A 19,980-nucleotide genomic window follows, 5' to 3' on the forward strand; every position below is an offset into this window, starting at 1 on the left:
ATTATATATTATCTATGTTATGGCTTGGGTTTTTTCTTAAAAATTAAATAAATTTTTTTTTAAAGCACATACAAAAAATTACAAAAAATGAATTTTTGTTTTTTTCAAATAATGATTAAAAAAGTATAAACACAGCTGAAAATAAATACAATAAATATAATTATTTTATCTAATCAAAATATAAAACATTAAAAAACAAAGTCTATAAAATTTTAAGAGAAATTATTATATATAAATATATGTAAATAAAAATCCTCTGTGGGGCGTATCAAATTGGTTTATATTAATATTATTATGAAATATCAGTGGTTTGCAATATTTTTTATACCTCTGTCTGTGAAGATTGATCTGTATTATTGGAGTTGTTCAAAGCTTCATAAGCTATTCTAGTTGAATCTATAAAAATTTGAAATTCGATTTTTGCGCGCTCAATGATGTCTAAAACGTTAGCTTCTACTTCAGGTGTAGACATATTATAATTTTCAAAAGCCAACACAGCTGTATTAAGCAAATATTCTAAATGTGGTCTCCAAGATTGATTCCATATAACAAGTCTTGCTTCAGGGGTTAGTTCAAATGCGTCTGAAAAATTATTATATTGTGAGAACATGTCATTAATAACGGATTCCCAAAGTTCATCCATACGATAAATTAAATTTAAACGTTCCATTACAAAATCATGATTTGCAGAAGGGGGGAGGGTTGTATTTGAATTTTCATTATTTAAAGCATTATTATTATTATTATTGGCATGGGCATTAGCGAAATCCGTTAACAAATTTATTAAGGTAGTCTCGTTACTGTCGATAGTAGTATTATTCTGTGGTAAATTTTCTTGAGGACTAATTTCATTAATAGAAAAAGAATATTCTGGCAATAATGGTGGATATAATGCAAGTGTTTCAGGATTAATGCCTTCTAATTCATTTTCCACATGGATAGTTATATCACGTAAATAATCGTCCGATTGTGGTGTGACTCTTAAAATTCTTTTTAAATGCCCTCCATTTTGTTTAATATTTTGATATGGGCTATTTGTATGAGTCAGATTGCGATAACAACTAAGTAATAATGTTTGTAAAAAAAAATCATATATATAATAATATATATAAAGAGAAATAAAGAATGATTATATTTTTGCAATTTTTATTTTATAATATATATGCAAAATACCAAAGTTATATATATGAATGAGTTTATATATAACTAAGTTTTATATGTATATTTACTTTATGCCCGGTTGCTGGTAAATAGTAGTACCATGTTGCAAAAATGTTAATATAGCAAGGTTTAATATAACAGCTATCATTCCTGATTCTGGGGATGTACGAATATAATTTTTGATATTAATTCGAATTGTTATTTATTATAGTACATTTATTACCAAAATTGATTGAGTGATCTGAGTGGGGGAACCTATTTTTTTTAATAAATTTTATAATATTATTTTTTTAAAAAAATAAATGTTTTTTGAATTTTATAGATATTTTTTAATTATAAAATTAAATAAAAACAAATTTATATTAATTTAACTGAAAACAAATAAGATATAAATCTGAATAATTATAATAAATTAATATTTAATATTATTAATAATATATATGAGGATGCCCTAAATGAGATAGAACAATACTTTTTGCAAAAATGAATAATTCAAATGACAAATTAAAAAAAACATGAAAAAATAATTTAAAATAAATGTTGCTTAATTAATATATATAATTTAATACTCCTCTAACCCTGAATTTTTTTTCTTGCATACAGAAAACTGTGACACTATGTATAAATATTTATAAGTTTTCAGAAAAAAACTTATATGTTATAATAGTTAATTTAATTTTTATACAAAAATTTGCTATAGCTATAAATATCATTGCTTTTTTTAAAAAATATAATAATTAATATTGTGATGATATTAAAAAAATTATTAAATGTTTTCGTGAATATTATTTATTTTTATGTTGAACTTGCAAAAAATATGTGGTTCATTTAATAAAGTTATATAATTTTGCATATTTTATTTGGGATTTTATATTATTATTTATTATTTTGAATCACCATTTTCACTCTATATAAAAATATATGTTTTTTCCATTTTAATTGTGTTGGTTTTATTTGTTTAATACAATATATAATATATAGCTGCTTGTCGTAGATATAGATATGAATGATGGACAAAAATTTATTGTGGCGAGACTATAAACATAATACTAATTGTTATTTATAGCATGCAATAAATTGTCATTGTCGTAAATAAATTTCATTGTTGTATTTTTATGGAATTATTGATTTATATATATTGTAACTCAGGCCATTAAATAATTTTTTTTAAAAGAAATAAACCATGAAAAGCTCTTCTGTAATCAATTTGATAAACATTTCATTCATTTCTGAGTTTTTTTAATATATTTTGCCATCCTATGAAAAACGTATATGTGTATATTATAATAATACCCTCTTAAAATTGCTAACATTTTCAATTCCCTATTTAAATGGAGTAATTGGGCTTTTTTTACTTTGGGGGTGGGGGGGTTCTTTTTGTTATGAATATCTATCAACTATATATCGAATCAATAATTTTTGGTTATGGCAAATGAATAATATCATAAAAAAAATTTTAAATCACGTTATAAATAACTTGTTTGTTTGGTTTAAAATATTAGTTATAGAATAAAAAATATTGATTGACAATAAAATGTGGAATTTCATTGTTGAATAGTAATATTTTTCTAATTTTTGTTCATTGTAAATAAATATAATAGTGTTTTAAAAGTATTTTTCGGTTTATAATCGATCGATGATCAGTGTTTGTCTTTTTTGAAAAATAAGAAAAGTGGATAACAAAAGTATATTATAACTATATTTAGTTTTGGAAATTATTAGCATAATATATGACATTATGGAAGTAAATTTAAATTATGCCTTATACTTTATTCACAAAATATAACTATATAATAGATGTGTGTTTAAAATATTATTAATATATGGTATTTGGATGTATATTACGTACTATACTATATCATAACTATTAGACCCTTTGATCGATACATAGAGAATGAAAAGAAAATTGATTTATCGAATTTTGGCTAGTCGAAAATAATTGCTTATACCATATATTGGTATACATTTGGCAGCAGAAACTATTATTATTACTATTTTGATGAATTTATCTATAATTATATATTATTAAGTTTTATTTGAATGATGAAATGTTATTCCGTAAATTCAAAATATGTATGAGAATTTTTAATTATGTGACATATACAATATTTTAGTGATGTATATATTTAGTTTTTTCACGTATAATTATGCAATTAATGATGTGTAGAAAGAAGAGGTTAATATTAGTTACAAAATAATATACATATATATTGCTAAATGGTGAAGAAATATATTTGAATGCTCTTATTTTATATATTTTATTTCATTAAAACAAAGAATAAAGACAAAAAAACAAATATATAAAAAAATATGATATATGAAAAGAGGGAAATTAAATAAGCTGTTTTGAAAATTTTTAAACGGGCAAATAAACAAAATAAAATGGTAATATAATTATGTATTGTTAGTCTTATACATATTTTCGAAGCAGTACCTTTAGAAGATGGGTAACAAATAAAATAAGAAATATCTTTAGAGAAAAGTATATTTTATTAATAATATAATATTTATAATAAAGTTAACAAATTTTATTCTTATAAGGATTATTATTAGAGATCCTTTTAACAAAAATATTTTTAAATAAATTAAATCAGCCGCGAAATTATCATATTGAAAAAACGGGGATAAATTGTATTCATATGTACTATAATCATAATAGGAACGACTTAATACACAAATTTTTTTTTATTTACATAGACAAAAACGCACGTATTTTTTTACATTAAAAATAAAACAACAATTTTTTATGAATAAATTAATTATCGATTATGATGAAAAGGAGATAACGAAATATTAATATTTAATATATAATACGTGTTGCAAATTAGGAAAAGAAAATTTTTGAATTATTTTGAAACTATTTATGAGATAAATATTATTGACGTTAAATCATATCATAAGTTTAAACAAACTCAATTTGATGCTCATTTTCGTTGATTGTTTTTCCTTTTTTTAATAAACGAATGTTTGTAGTGGTAGTAAGTAGGCGCTTAAAAATTTATCATATATTCATTGATTAAATAAACATATTTATACATTATATTAATACATACTTATAAATATTAATTTTTAAATTGTTTTAATTATATATATATACCTTTTAGTATTATTTATTTTTTCTTTTTATAAACACATTCTCAAAATATGCGTCATATATAATCTTGGAATGCTTAAAAAATAAATAAAAAAATAGCATATAGATATTCCCAAAAAAATATAAGATACGATATTATTTAGTTGTATATATGACTTAATTTAATATATTGTGTATTTTTCAAATTAGTATGATGTGATTAGAATATAATTGCCTTGCAAATTGGATATAAATACAATATAATAAATTTCACTATCCCTAAAACATGTATGTTGATTAGCTCATTTGATTTCACATGACATTCTTCGTGTATTGATAATTTTATAAATAATTTTTTGTGAAGATTGTATTTTGCATAAATTCATGCAAAATATGTTAAGAAAAAGATGACGAAAATAAATGAAATTTGAAATTATGCTGATAATAATACCTTTTTAGAATAATGATATTACGAATGTATTATATTAATGAGTACATTTCAACTGTGTTTTTTAAAATAACAGCTGGCAATCAATACTTCAAATATACGTTTCCACATATATATATATATATATATATATATATATATATAAACGGATTACATAAAATGATTCTCACATGTTTATAATTAAATTAATAAAATACATATAACTATATAAAACAAATTTTCACATTATTAAACATATAGATTACATTATGGCGTAAATATAAATAACTTATGTAATATAAACAACAAATGAGTTTCTCATTTTTTGTGAACAAATTATAAACAGATTAGGCCCATTCATAGCGGATAATGTAATTAATATACATCCTTATGAGTTTATAGATCTCCATAAAAATATGATGAACTCTTCGTTATATATAGACATATATATTCAGCATATTTTTTTATAATGCAAAAATAGTTTCCAAAAAAAAAAAACGTTAAAAATACAATTTTTCGTTTTTTATCTATACAAATAATATATATATACATTAATTCAGTTTATAAAAATTCTGCTTCTTTTTTAATGAGGCAAAATTTACAAAAAGCTTTTAAAAGAAAAATAGCAGCAAATAACGTAATTATCGTCCTATAAATTATTCAGATTAATATGATTATGTAATATAGAATCATTATATAAATATCGAGTTTCGAAGATATGGGTTCGTTATATTTTTTTGTTTATTTTCATCACCATTTAATGAACTTGTATCGGTATCTTCTTTCTTTTCATCGGTTTTCGTTGATTCGTTTATGCCGTTATATTTGATTTTAATACCATTAGTACCGCCATCTTTTTTCATCTCACTTTTTTTTTCATCGGTTTTCGTTGATTCGTTTATGCCGTTATATTTGATTTTAATACCATTAGTACCGTCATCTTTTTTCATCTCACTTTTTTTTTCATCGGTTTTCGTTGATTCGTTTATGCCGTTATATTTGATTTTAATACCATTAGTACCGTCATCTTTTTTCATCTCACTTTTTTTTTCATCGGTTTTCGTTGATTCGTTTATGCCGTTATATTTGATTTTAATACCATTAGTACCGTCATCTTTTTTCATCTCACTTTTTTTTTCATCGGTTTTCGTTGATTCGTTTATGCCGTTATATTTGATTTTAATACCATTAGTACCGTCATCTTTTTTCATCTCACTTTTTTTTTCATCGGTTTTCGTTGATTCGTTTATGCCGTTATATTTGATTTTAATACCATTAGTACCGTCATCTTTTTTCATCTCACTTTTTTTTTCATCGGTTTTCGTTGATTCGTTTATGCCGTTATATTTGATTTTAATACCATTAGTACCGTCATCTTTTTTCATCTCACTTTTTTTTTCATCGGTTTTCGTTGATTCGTTTATGCCGTTATATTTGATTTTAATACCATTAGTACCGTCATCTTTTTTCATCTCACTTTTTTTTTCATCGGTTTTCACTTCATCATTTTTCACCTCATCATTTTTCACCTCATCATTTTTCACTTCATCATTTTTCACCTCATCATTTTTCACCTCATCATTTTTCACCTCATCATTTTTCACCTCATCATTTTTCACTTCATCATTTTTCACTTCATCATTTTTCACCTCATCATTTTTCACTTCATCATTTTTCACTTCATCATTTTTCACCTCATCATTTTTCACTTCATCATTTTTCACTTCATCATTTTTCGCTTCATCATTTTTCACTTCATCATTTTTCACCTCATCATTTTTCACCTCATCATTTTTCACCTCATCATTTTTCACTTCATCATTTTTCACTTCATCATTTTTCACCTCATCATTTTTCACCTCATCATTTTTCACCTCATCATTTTTCACCTCATCATTTTTCACCTCATCATTTTTCACCTCATCATTTTTCACCTCATCATTTTTCACCTCATCATTTTTCACCTCATCATTTTTCACCTCATCATTTTTCACCTCATCATTTTTCACCTCATCATTTTTCACCTCATCATTTTTCACCTCATCATTTTTTTCGCCAGCGCTAGCACCTACGGAAATCGATTCAGATGTAAGTTTTTGATCATTTTGTGACATTTTTTCTCCAATCCATAATCTCCATTGTTTTTGTTGGATCCATTTATTAGTATATAATTGAAGCCATTCACTGAACATTTCTTGTTTTTCATTTTTCCATTCTTCCCATAATTCCCAATTTTCATTTACATATTTAGATTCCTTTAGTGATGCCCAATATTTCCAATCACTTCCTTCTTTGTATATTCTTTCTTTCCAAGAATACCATAATCTTTGGTCTTCTGGTGGTAATGATTCTACTGTAAATTCATCAATTTTCGAAAAGAAAGTGTCTTCTTCATATTTCCAATCAAGAGTTATCCATTCTTTTATTTGACTATCTTTCCATTGATTCCATGCATCCATAGTCCATTTACAATAATCTGCTTCAGCCTGAGAAAGCCACTCTTTTAGATCATTTTCTAAAAGTTGTTGTGCTTCTGTTAACATCCATATTTTCCATTTATCATCAGTCCAGTTTTCAGACTTTTTTAGAAATTCAATTTTATATTCTTGATCTATATTCGGATTGAAATGCATCCATTTTGCTTGTAATTCTTTTACCCATTCTATCAATTGGCCATCTTTTTGGTCCATCCATTCACCTTTATGTTTATCAACATTTCTGCTAAATGTGTTCCATCTATCGTCTAAATTTAAAATCCATTTTCTCCAAGCATCATGTTTCCATTTATCTGTTTTTGGTGCTGATGATTGATCATCCGTATACTTACGTTTATTGTAAATATTTTTAACATTGGGAATTGGATTTACGTTATTATCCCCCTTTTTATTTTTTTTATTCTATAAAAAAGATAAAATATATTAATATGTATATGGAATATAAGCAAATAAATATATATAATCGTCACATAGAAGTACATATGCATTTAAACATATATACTAGCTTATATGAATAATATGTATATGCATATATGTGAATAATGAAATAATTTAAATGATATTGTATTTACCTTTGAACTCCCCAATACCAAGTATCCCATGTATGCTGCTACTAGTAAAAAAGAGAAAAAATTCATAACCCCATTATGAGGGATACCTTCGATAGTTCTAACTAATGCTCCATTACCATTGAAATTAAACAGATTATGTTTAACATAGTCATAGTATTGCGTAAGTTGCCCATTCATAGTGATTTACAAAGATCAAAAATAAAAATAAGCTTAGCAAGATTATTGCGTGTATATAACAATATAAATTCTTGTTAGCTATATTCTTATAATTAATATATTAACGATGATATTATTATATGCATGCGTCATATAATATTTTTTTTTATATATATGTCATTTGTAAAAAAGTAAAAAAAATATAAAAATAACTAGGGTTTATATATAATGTTATTTTATAAAACTAATAAAATATTGTTATAAAAATTATGCATATAAATCTTTGCATTTGAATATTATTAAATTTATTATACATTATCACATGAAATATTAAATAATAGCATGTATATTATTTTTTTATAAGTTTTTTTAATTAAAAAAAAATCATTTCTAATATGCATGTATATTTTTTGTTTTTAAATATATTTTCCAATATTTATGAAATCTATAATTTTTATTAATACATTAGCATATCTAAGAATTTATATATTATAAAAAAATTAAATACTGAAAAATTATAAACAATTGCCAAATTTATTAAAATAAAATTAAAAAATGTAGTCAATATGATCTAAGAATATATATTATTAATTAATAACAATAATTTGCTTTATTTTATATGTAAATTATTTAGAATTATTATTTTTTATTTTAGTATACATATATTAATAAACGTATATACTTTTATTTTTTGGTTATTTATTTTTAATAAAAACCAAAATCTCACACATTAATGTAAAAATATTAAGATCAAATTTCGGACGATTAGTTTATAAATAATTAATTGAGGGAAACAACAAATATTATCATTTTTTATGCATTGAACCAATAATAAAATGTAATTAATATCGCATAAATTAATTTTTAATAAATTATTTGCACTTCGTGGTACTATTTATCATAATTCTATTGTGCATATATATTCTAATATTTTATTTCTCCTTTTCAGATACATGCAATATTATTATTTTATTATTTTACTATTATTATTATATCGGCATTATGTTATTATTTTTATTTTTAAATAAAGAAAAATACCCCCCAAAATATATGTTTTATATAGTAAAAATTATGCAATAATATTGCATAATGGCAGAAAGGAAATTGCGTATGCAATTAATTAAACATATTACAAAATAATTTTTTGTGATATAATTTGGAAGTAATATACAAAGACAGCAATATGTGATATAAATAAATATTATAATTTTTTCATTAGTTAATATTTTATAATACAGTATTGATAAATATTTTATTGTATATTATTAATTGTCGTTATTTATTGTCAATACAAAAGAATCAATAAAAAAACAAACCTATGTATTAACTATTTTATAAATATAGATATTTTTATGGCATAATGTTATGGGTTAAAAAATATATATAATAATTACATTGTTGTATTTACTATACATATTTTCGCTATACAATTCTTAAATTGTGCATAATGGTCTTTATGCAAATTTTCTCTGTGGAAATATGATAGTTCATTAACGTTTTGGTAGTAAAACAAATAATAATCGAATTACATGAAATAATCGCAATAACAAATATGGTAATCAAATGGTGTTATAAACAAAATAAATGATGTAATAGTTTTCGCATTTTAGTATAAAATAGGGAACTAATTTTTTTAATAAAGGCGTATTTAATATTAAAAAAAAATAAATATATTTAAAAAATTCCATATGTCTATTGATTATTTAATTTACATAGTATATACTGCATGTTTATTAAATTATATTACAAACATAATAAAGTATGTGACTACTAAAAATAGCCAAAAGGACTTATAAAATAATATTCTGTGAAAAATAAGGTTTAAAGGCAATATATTAACTAAAATAATTATAAAGGAAATATTTTGGCGTCAATAATTTTATTTCTAAAGAATATAAAAAAATAGTATTTATATGTTAATAAGTAAGTTTTGGGTTTAGCATATTATTATATATTGGAAAATGGTAATCATTAGGAATTAGGAATGTGACGATGAGGTTGTGTTATATTATTATACAATATGAATAAGGATAGTTCGATTTTATTAATATAATATTTACATTCTTAATAAGTCATTGTTACATTTAAAATTGCCGTGTAAACTTATTCTACAACAAAAATATTATAATATCTTTACGTATTTCATTAGGATTTATGCTTTGAAAATAGTATAATAGTTTGTTTCTATTAAAATAAACTTCACGAGTTGTTTATGGTAGCAAATAACAAACTATTATAAATATATATTTTTTATTCCATGGAACAAATTGAACAATAAATTTTTTATTTATGAAAATAGATATAAAAATTTTATAGATTGTAATTTTAATTCTCAAGGGAATTATTGGTTTATGGATAAAATAAAAATTGGAAATTTTTGAAGAATTTTATAAAACCTAATAAGCTATATACATATATATATATATATATATATATATATATAGGCGAAAACACATTATACGGGTATGTGTTGACTGTGAGACAGGAAAGTAGTTTAAAAATACAATTTTTCATTTATAAAAATAAGAATATCATTCTTATATTTAGTAGGAATATCATGTATATATACAGATTATATAATTGATCAGTTATAATTTGTACTAAAAATAAATAAATGGTCTTAAAATTTATTAATGATCATAAATTACAGAAAACATTATTTTCAATTTTAAACTTCAAAAAGAAATACATTCTAAAAAAAATTATAAAATATTAAAATTTTTAAAATATATACGCTTAATAAAATGCGTTTGGGAATATAGTACAAAACTATATGTTTTAGAATGTTAAGGCTAAATTCTTTATAATATAAATATTGCAAAATCATTTAAAAAAAAAATATATATAAATAAATATGTCGGGGCGCTTATATAATATATACACAAAAAGCTATTTAGTATATTTTTTGCTTATAAATAAAAAACAGTAAAATTTTATTATATTTTATAGATTATTTTTTTTATTAATTAAAAATTTAGTATTTATTATAATTAAAATTGTTGGCAAATATTTATATAATTAACGTTAAAAGAGGGTAATAAAATAAAGAGCAAAACAAAAAGAAATACAAAATAATGATAATCTATATATATTTTAAAAATGCTTAATGAAAAAGATACAGACGAATATTATGACGATGATTATTCATATTTAAGGAGAAAAAATGCTCCAAAAAAGAAATTACGTCCTTTCATTGTTTATCTTAAAATAGTAGCAGGAATTTGTCTATGTTTAATGTTCAAATTATTCTTTAAGAGGGTATGAATACATTTGCATATACATAATATATATAAGAAAATTAAAGTTTGTATATGTTTTTAATACAAAGCGACTTAATGTTCATATAAAAAAAAATCGAAGGAATATATGTATTTATTTCATTTATATAAATATTTATTTATATGCCTCGTTGTTATCATTAAATTATTGTTTATTTTTATTTTTCTTAGCCCCCCGTTGTACAACAACCATCAAATTATCGTATATATAATTCAAATTTAAGAAGCTCTGGATTAAATTTTCGTGATAATAAAACATATTAATAACTATTTTTATGGTTAGCAATGCAGTGCTGATTATGATATATTTTCAAAAGCATGAAATAAGAAAGATATCTTAATTCAGAAATAAAAAATGAAAATATTAATAACTATTGCCGATTTTATGATAAAACAGTGAAACATTTATATGGGTGCAAATTAAAAAATAATATGACTATTCTTTAACCAAATATAAAGATGTTAATATAGTTTCCAAATGCTTTGCTTTACAAAAAATTGTGTAAGCAAACTAATTATATTATGGATCTATCAAAATAAAATTAACATTGTTAAATGAATTATTATATACAAAAAAGTATTATTGAAATTGGGGATATGATGCTCATCAATATACCTATATAGTTTTCAATATGCTACTTTATTCACTTTGAGTTATATTTAAGACAATTGTGCATAAGATAAGTGAATAAATAGCGCTTCATAATATTTACGTTTACAACTAATTTTTTTTATAAAAATCATAAATTAAATTTACATAGCATTATAAATATATATATGATGTGTTTGTTATTTTTTGTAGAAGTTGTAATTAAAATTTTGTTTTGCTTTTTACATTTCAAATGTTTAAACTAATTTTTTAATACACATTTTTTATTCGAAATAAGCTAGATGATAAAACACGTTATAATTATAATTATAAGAATTTACATTCTTAAATTTTTCCTTTACTGTATTTCATTTGAAAACATCTGCTTAAAATTGTTTGTTAGTACGAATTAATTATTTTTTTGCTATTTAATTTTTAATTGATTCATTTTTTATTAACAATTTTCCGAAAAATACAAAGAAATTTTTATAATAATGCAATTGCATTTTTAAGAAGTTAATTTGAGGGGAGCTTATTAACGCGGATTTTTATGAAAAAAATAATACAAATTTATGGTTTATAATATATTATATAGAAATATATTAAACATTTACTTTTTGTATTTTTACAATTTAAAATGTTATTAAACGTAACCTTTAAAAAGTATTATTATATATATATTTGATCGTATTTGAAAATAATAGAAATAATTAAAAAATGGTGATTTTTTACTTTTTGTCTTCTTGGTTTAGGCCGTTTATATTTTATTAATAGACTAAATACGATCGTATGTTTTATTGGTTAAATTGTGATATTAGAATAAATTATAAAACGCAAAAATAGAAAAATATACTTTTTAGATAAGTTTGCAAATTTTACGGTTGGAATTGCATCATATCCAGGGTCTTTATCAAATGGAATTAATTGCAGGTAAAAACTTTGAGGAAAAACATGTTGTATTAATTTAAATAAAAACAAAGAAATGAGTGGAAATTTTTTATATATTTATTTAATTGTCAAATTGCTATAATAAATTATTCGGGTCGTTCTAAAATATTATATTTATTAGTAATTATGCATTATATTTTATACTTGTTATAATTGATATTATATATTTAGCGATAACTATTTTTTATCTATTTATTTTTCTACCAATTTATTTCATTTGGTATTGTACAAAAATATGAATAAAAAATTATATTATGCATATTGCGTTCTCAACATTTTTTTTAAATAATAATATTATATAAGGAAATTTTTAAGCTACGATTTTTTTACAAAGGTAATACATAGTAATTATAATTTTTTAAAAGTGATTTCCATTAGAATATATTATAATAAATTACTGAATTAATAAAAGAAAAGAAAATAAAGCTAAAGAAATTGCATTTATAATTTTTAAGATAATTATATTAATTAAAATAAAGTTTATTGGTATAATACCAAAAAAGATGTCAAAATAAAATAAATAATCATAATTGTATGCTTTTTTCATTTTTATAATTTGTACATAATTTTTTATATTATTCCGATGTCGTTTAATATTATTAGAATCACCTATTTTAAATATATATAGTATTCCCTTGTACTGTATGTATCTATTATATTTTGCATATATATTTTCATCTACTTTCATAGCCCGATTTAGCATGGTATATACATTTTTTTATTATTTTTTATGGTTTAAATAAATTTTAATTTTCATTATATATGTATGTACGTATATATATATAAAATATTTTTTTTATCTATAAAACGATATATATAGTTTTTTAAATCGGAATATGGATTATTTGTTCCATAATAATAATGGAAGAAGCTGAATTGAATAATGATGAATTAAGAAAAACTGTTTTTAATTTAGATGGAAATCCTAAGGTTGATTATTTCTATAATAAAGATGGTTTATTATTAAAAACATATGGGTGGATAGTTAAAAAGGCCTTAGGTATTGTATTATTAATCCATGGGCTGAAAGGCCATGCTCGATTCACTTATTTGAGAGCAAATGCAGAAGTAATAAATAACAACGAAGTTTTAGTGATAGATAATAACAACTACTATGTTTACAATGGTAGTTGGGTTGAAAAATTTAATCAAAGCGGATATTCAGTATACGCATTGGATTTACAAGGACATGGAGAATCAGAAGGGTGGGCAAATTTAAGAGGTCATATTAAGCGCTTTGGAGATTTAGTTGATGATGTAATACAATATATGAATAAAATCCAAGATGAAATATCAAATGACAATATAAATGATGATGAATCTCATGATATAGTAATAACTCAAAAAAAAAGACTCCCTATGTATATTGTTGGGCATTCGATGGGAGGGAATATTGCTTTAAGGGTATTACAAGTATTGAATAAGGCAAAAGAAAAAAGTGTTTCTAAAGTTGAAGATATATTAAAATATAAAAAAAATGGTGTCCTGATAGGCGATTTCATGAGTATTTATGACAATGATGATCTTAAAGATGAAGTTACTAGTGTAAGTGAACCCATTAATCTTAATAATGCCCCTAATGATAATACTATAGGAAATGCTTATGGTACGTATTGCATTTCCAATGACAGCGCATGTGATAATGATAATGATAGTACTACTACTGGTGGTAGTGATATCAACAATACCAGTGTTAGTACTGAAGGCAATGTAATAGCCAGTACTAGTACTGAATACAATGTAATAGCCAGTACTAGTACTGAATACAATGTAATAGCTAGTACTAGTACTGAAGACAATGTAATAGCCAATACTAGTGCCGAAGACAATGTAATAGCCAGTACTAGTACTGAAGACAATGTAATAGCCAGTACTAGTGCCGAAGACAATGTAATAGCCAGTACTAGTGCCGAAGACAATGTAATAACCAGTACTAGTGCCGAAGACAATGTAATACCCAATACTAGTGCCGAAGACAATGTAATAGCCAGTACTAGTACCGAAGACAATGTAATACCCAATACTAGTACCAATGGTAACAATAAAAATAACGAAAAATATAATTGTTTGGACAAATTAAATATTAAAGGTTGTGTATCGTTGTCTGGTATGGTGTCTTTCGAAAAAATAGCACAGCCAGGAACAAATTTATTCAATTATATTTATTTGCCTATAACACATTTCTTATCTTATATTGCACCTAACATGCAAACTATGTCAGAATTACCATATAAAAGTTTCCCATTTATTGAAAATTTATGTAAAGTAGATAAATATCGACATAATGGGGGAATTACATTTAAATATGTATATGAGCTTATAAAAGCAATGGGTGCATTGAACGATGATATTAATTATATACCAAAAGACATCCCTTTATTGTTTATCCATGCAAAAGACGATTGTATTTGTTATTATAAAGGAGTAAAGTTGTTTTATGATAGAATAAATTCTTATAATAAAGAATTATATTCGGTCGAAAACATGGACCATTCTCTAACAATAGAACCAGGAAATGAGTTAATTGTACAAAAAATCATTGACTGGATATGTAGTTTGGAAAAGGATAATAAAAATGCAATAGAAGATCAAGCATAATATGGGTATTAAACATTTTTATAAGTACACATAATTTTTTATATTTCATTTTTTAAGCATAGCTAAGAAAATATAATATTAAATATAATTTTTTTTTATATTATATGTATACATGCTTTGTGTTAGTTTAACACGATTTTTTTAAATTAAACTTTAATATTATGAGTTTATTCGCTATTTATGTATGTAATGTGAACTATATATATAATATTAATTTGTTAACTTTTAATATGTATCAAAATAAGTTATATAGCAACGATGTTGCAATTTACCTGGATATCTAATATTTAATAAAAGGTTAATCAAAATATCACTCATTTGTATTATTATTTGTTGATTCTTTATATATAATACAATTTTAATGGTGAAAAAAACGATGAATAAAATTTAATATTAAAACACAATTTTTGAAAGAAAATTGTATCGAATAAATTTAAATATATAAATATTATTACGTGAATTTTGAGATACGTTGTTTCTGAGCATTGTGTACATATGCTTTTTTTAATTGTATAATTTAACAAATTATTATATATGTTATCTTTAGATTGATTCATAATTAAAACAATGTCATGTAATCTTCTCAATAATGGTGTGCATATATACAAATAGGATAAATAATACCAATGGGGTATTATTATTTATTTATTGTAAATTTTGTCATTTGCATTTAAGCATTGAAAACCTTTATGGTCATTTTCATAACTTATCAAATAATTTGTTTAACAAAATTTATGCTAAAATACACAATTTTGACACAAATATATATTATAATCATAGAACAAAACACGTTTAATAAGGTAAATTATTAAAAAATACTAATAAACATATTTATAGCACAATAAAAAGAATAACTTCCGTGCAATTTTTGCTTGCTTATCATGCTAAAAAATAATTTAAGTATAATTGCTTAAACTAAATCATCACGGCATGATGTATGCATCATATATATACATAAATATTATTATCCTTTGAAAGTCGTATAAAATAAATAAATTTAAAATAAAATCAAACAATCATGAAAATTTCGAAGGAATTAATATTTGAAATACCTTATGGTTATGCATGTATATTTTTAATAAGTGATTTTCTGATGTTCTAATTATCTACATACCGCTCTCATATTTACAAAATTCTCAATATAATATGAAATCCATTTACCATACCATTCACGCTTGTTGATTTTCCATTCTTCCCAATCAGCGTGTTTTGCAGTTAAATATTTGCTTTCTAATTTACTAGTTATATCTGTCCATTGGTCTTGCTCCATTTTATTCCTTTCAGCCCATTTATCGTATTTTTCCTTGATTAAGAAAAAAAAGGGATCAGTTCGTGTTTTTGGTTTTGTAAATTTCTTCCAATAGCTATCTTCTTTAAGTTTCCATTGTTGTTTAGACCAATCTAACATGAAATTACTTTTCCATTTGTTCCAGTCACAAATTATCCATTTATATAAATTATGATCACTTTTATCAATCCATTTTTTTAAATCTTCTATCATATTTTGTTCAACATTACTTTTTAATTGATTTACTATAGATATATTATCTTCTGGTGAACACCTTTCTATACTATCATATAACTCGTTATCAATATGACCTTTATATGCAATCCATTTTGACTCCATTTTTTTAATCCATGTATTCCATTCATCGTTTTTTTTTTTAAGCCATACATCTTTCTTTGTGGATATATAAGAATAAAATTTTTCCCATTCTTCTTCCAATTCTGTTAATTTTTTATGCCATTCATTTTTTTTTATCTGTTCTTCTGTTTCTATTTGCTCTCTAGAAGATCGTATGAGGCTATTCCACTTAATATACAATTGATCTAGCCATATATCAGTATCAATGATATCGTCAATAGTGAAATTTGGTTCTTCAAAACATGGTGTTTCTCTTTTTGTGGAATTTGATCCCCTTAAATAATTTTCATCCCTTAATGGATTGTTTTCACTTAAAGGATTTTGAAATTGCAAAATTTTGTTATCACAAGCTTTCGCTTCATCATCATCAAATAGTTTCTCTGTTGACGTTGGGTCAAAAGATGCCTAAATAAAAAACATAAAAAAAAAAATATTTTTTGCAATAAGCATTATCAAAAATGATTTTAAGGAGTAAAAAAAATGTACATATATTTTTATCTTACCGAGGATATTAAATCAATAAGGAAAAAATATGCCAAAAACAAAGAGCATGAAATATAAGAAGCTGCATATTTTTTTTTCATTTTAAACAAGGTAATTATTTATAAAATTTCTAAAGAAATATGCTCTTTATCATATATTTACGAAATAAATAGTTTATTTAGTTAATACTATAATTTTTTTAATAAAAAAATAATAATTAAAAAATTGCATATTATTTTTTACAAGTAGAAAAATGTTATACAATTAACACGTTTAACAATAATAAGCATTTTGTACTAATAAAAAATGTGATACTTATATTAAGGATTTAGAAATACATTTATTATTAACCTCGGAATTTATAATTAACGATCAAATTATGAATACAGTTTGTTACATAAGTATATATTCACTTATTAAGAATATATAAAATTCGATTGCATATATACAATAGCAAAAGATAAAAAATACAAATAAACAAATATATATTACTATTTTTTCTATAAAATTTCGCTAATATATTTTTTAATTTAAATAATAAATTTTTATTTCTATAATAAATTCTTTATATTCTTATTTTATTATTTTTTTAAGAATTTTTATAAAATATAAATATGAGGTATCTTTTATAATTAGAAGAGTATGGGTTCTTATAATAAAGAAAAAAATTATATTAATTATTTATTATAATTTTCTTGATATTTACTATGCATCCAACCTTTTATGATTCATTTAGGAATTTTTATGTTTTTAATTTTCTATAAGAAACGATATGTATTGCATAGATATATGTATATGTTTATTTTTCTATGGTTTAAGTTCTAATGTTGGTTTAGATTTAATTTTCATAATTTTGTTGATTTACTAGTTTACACAAATTTACTAAATATTATTATAATAGAAATACAAATTTTTTTAAATATTATATGCATTATTATTATATTTTTTGTAATAAAAAAAATAAAAAAGATTAATAATAAAAATATGGCATATGCAAGAAAACCAGCAATATAATTTCCTCAAAAGAGGAACCATATTATATATAAAATAATAATTATATTAATTTATGGTATATAAGCAAAAAATGCATGATTATACAATAATAAGTATGATAACCACTCTCAATAATACGGAAAACATATTAAAACGATATACCATTCATTTTATTCTGAATTTTTTATAATATATATAAATTTTACTTATTATGATTGAACTAAATATTTTTAGAATATTATAATTATAAAGATAATAAAGAATATGTTTTATATAATAACGTTAATTTATTGAAAATATATATTCCATAAGTAGACAAACACTATCCTTAAATTGAAAATAAAATATATTTAAAATTAATAAAAATTACTGCTTCGGATATGTTGATATAGAGGGGTTAAAATGTATATAGATTCTTTTTTTCTTATAGAAGCTTTACATTACTATATCTGATATAATATATTTTGAAAAATTATACATAAAAAAATATTTATGAAAATAAAATGCAAGGGTTAATATATATTAAAATTTTATGATTATATATTTTATAAATACTTGTATAAATACTAATGATCATCCATATTACAATAAAGAATTTATGAATATTATAAATATTAATTAAACATTAATATTTCCTTAAATTATTTGTTTTGTTCTATATATATATATATTACTCTTAATTACCACTTATTATTTATAAGCATAAATGTATATTGGGATGATAATTTAAATACTTTTAAATACTATTTTAATTTGAATTTTTTAGATGTATATCATTTAAATATTATAACTAAGAATATATTTACATATAAACTTATAACATTTAAATTTGGGTTTCATGGATATAGGTAAATGCCATAAAATAAAACAAGTAAATGAATAAAATGATCTAAATATTGAATTAAAACAATCATATGGAATATTACATTTTGTAATTTTGCTTATATTAATATCCTAAGGTTTTTAGAAAGACATGCTCAAATGTATAATATCTTCAATGCGCATAAAGCAGTGGTCTATTAATAACAATATCCTGAACCATAAATATTTCTACATTTTTAAAATATTTTTAGATTTTACGTACCTTTCTTAAAACACATAATTCTTAAATTGTATAAATCGATCATTTACAACAAACTCAGTTCAGAAAAAGTTACGAAACCACAAAATTAAAAGAAAAAAGATGTAATTATTGGTACAACACAAAATAATGTATTTATAATTAAATATAAATATGTGAAATGAGGATACAATGTTTTATATATATTTAATAAAATTATATAGATTGACAATATTTTTAAACAAAACAAAGGACTCTGAGCAACAGCCCTAAAAACTTATCCTGAATCATACCAGCATCAATAACATTGTATTAAAAAGCAACGATAGTTTTTATGAATAAGTATTCCATAAATTATTTTTTAATTTATTTTTTTATTTTATTTTGAGTTATATATATATTATTAATTTTGATGAATAAGAAAATAATTACATTAATTTACAAAAATGCAATTGTATCGAATCCTACTAATTTTTGGCGTCTTGGGAATTATATTATAGAA

General features: G+C 22.2%; 5 protein-coding genes across 5 annotated transcripts; 2 read left to right on the top strand and 3 right to left on the bottom strand.

Moving 5' to 3' along the window:
- Positions 1-322: 322 nt before the first annotated feature.
- Positions 323-1,309, bottom strand: PBANKA_0623000 (Plasmodium exported protein, unknown function; the record flags this gene model as incomplete). The annotated part of the gene is made up of 2 exons (XM_034563878.1): positions 323-1,061; positions 1,230-1,309. The coding sequence occupies 2 exons, from the start codon at positions 1,307-1,309 to the stop codon at positions 323-325; spliced, it is 819 nt and encodes a 272-aa protein (XP_034420730.1).
- Positions 1,310-5,353: 4,044 nt separating this feature from the next.
- PBANKA_0623100 (tryptophan-rich antigen) lies at positions 5,354-7,905 on the bottom strand (the record flags this gene model as incomplete). Its single annotated transcript, XM_034563879.1, has 2 exons — positions 5,354-7,558; positions 7,729-7,905. The coding sequence occupies 2 exons, from the start codon at positions 7,903-7,905 to the stop codon at positions 5,354-5,356; spliced, it is 2,382 nt and encodes a 793-aa protein (XP_034420731.1).
- Positions 7,906-10,983: 3,078 nt separating this feature from the next.
- PBANKA_0623150 (conserved rodent malaria protein, unknown function) lies at positions 10,984-11,426 on the top strand (the record flags this gene model as incomplete). Its single annotated transcript, XM_034563880.1, has 2 exons — positions 10,984-11,142; positions 11,334-11,426. The coding sequence occupies 2 exons, from the start codon at positions 10,984-10,986 to the stop codon at positions 11,424-11,426; spliced, it is 252 nt and encodes an 83-aa protein (XP_034420732.1).
- A 2,134-nt stretch (positions 11,427-13,560) lies between these two features.
- On the top strand, positions 13,561-15,297 carry PBANKA_0623200 (lysophospholipase, putative; the record flags this gene model as incomplete). Its single annotated transcript, XM_034563881.1, has 1 exon — positions 13,561-15,297. The coding sequence occupies one exon, from the start codon at positions 13,561-13,563 to the stop codon at positions 15,295-15,297; it is 1,737 nt and encodes a 578-aa protein (XP_034420733.1).
- A 1,102-nt stretch (positions 15,298-16,399) lies between these two features.
- Positions 16,400-17,526, bottom strand: PBANKA_0623300 (tryptophan-rich antigen; the record flags this gene model as incomplete). Its single annotated transcript, XM_034563882.1, has 2 exons — positions 16,400-17,347; positions 17,446-17,526. 2 exons carry the CDS (start codon positions 17,524-17,526, stop codon positions 16,400-16,402), a joined length of 1,029 nt encoding a protein of 342 aa, XP_034420734.1.
- Between the last annotated feature and the right edge of the window lie 2,454 nt (positions 17,527-19,980).

Source organism: Plasmodium berghei (assembly GCF_900002375.2).
Source record: "Plasmodium berghei ANKA genome assembly, chromosome: 6".
NCBI lineage: Eukaryota > Apicomplexa > Aconoidasida > Haemosporida > Plasmodiidae > Plasmodium > Plasmodium berghei.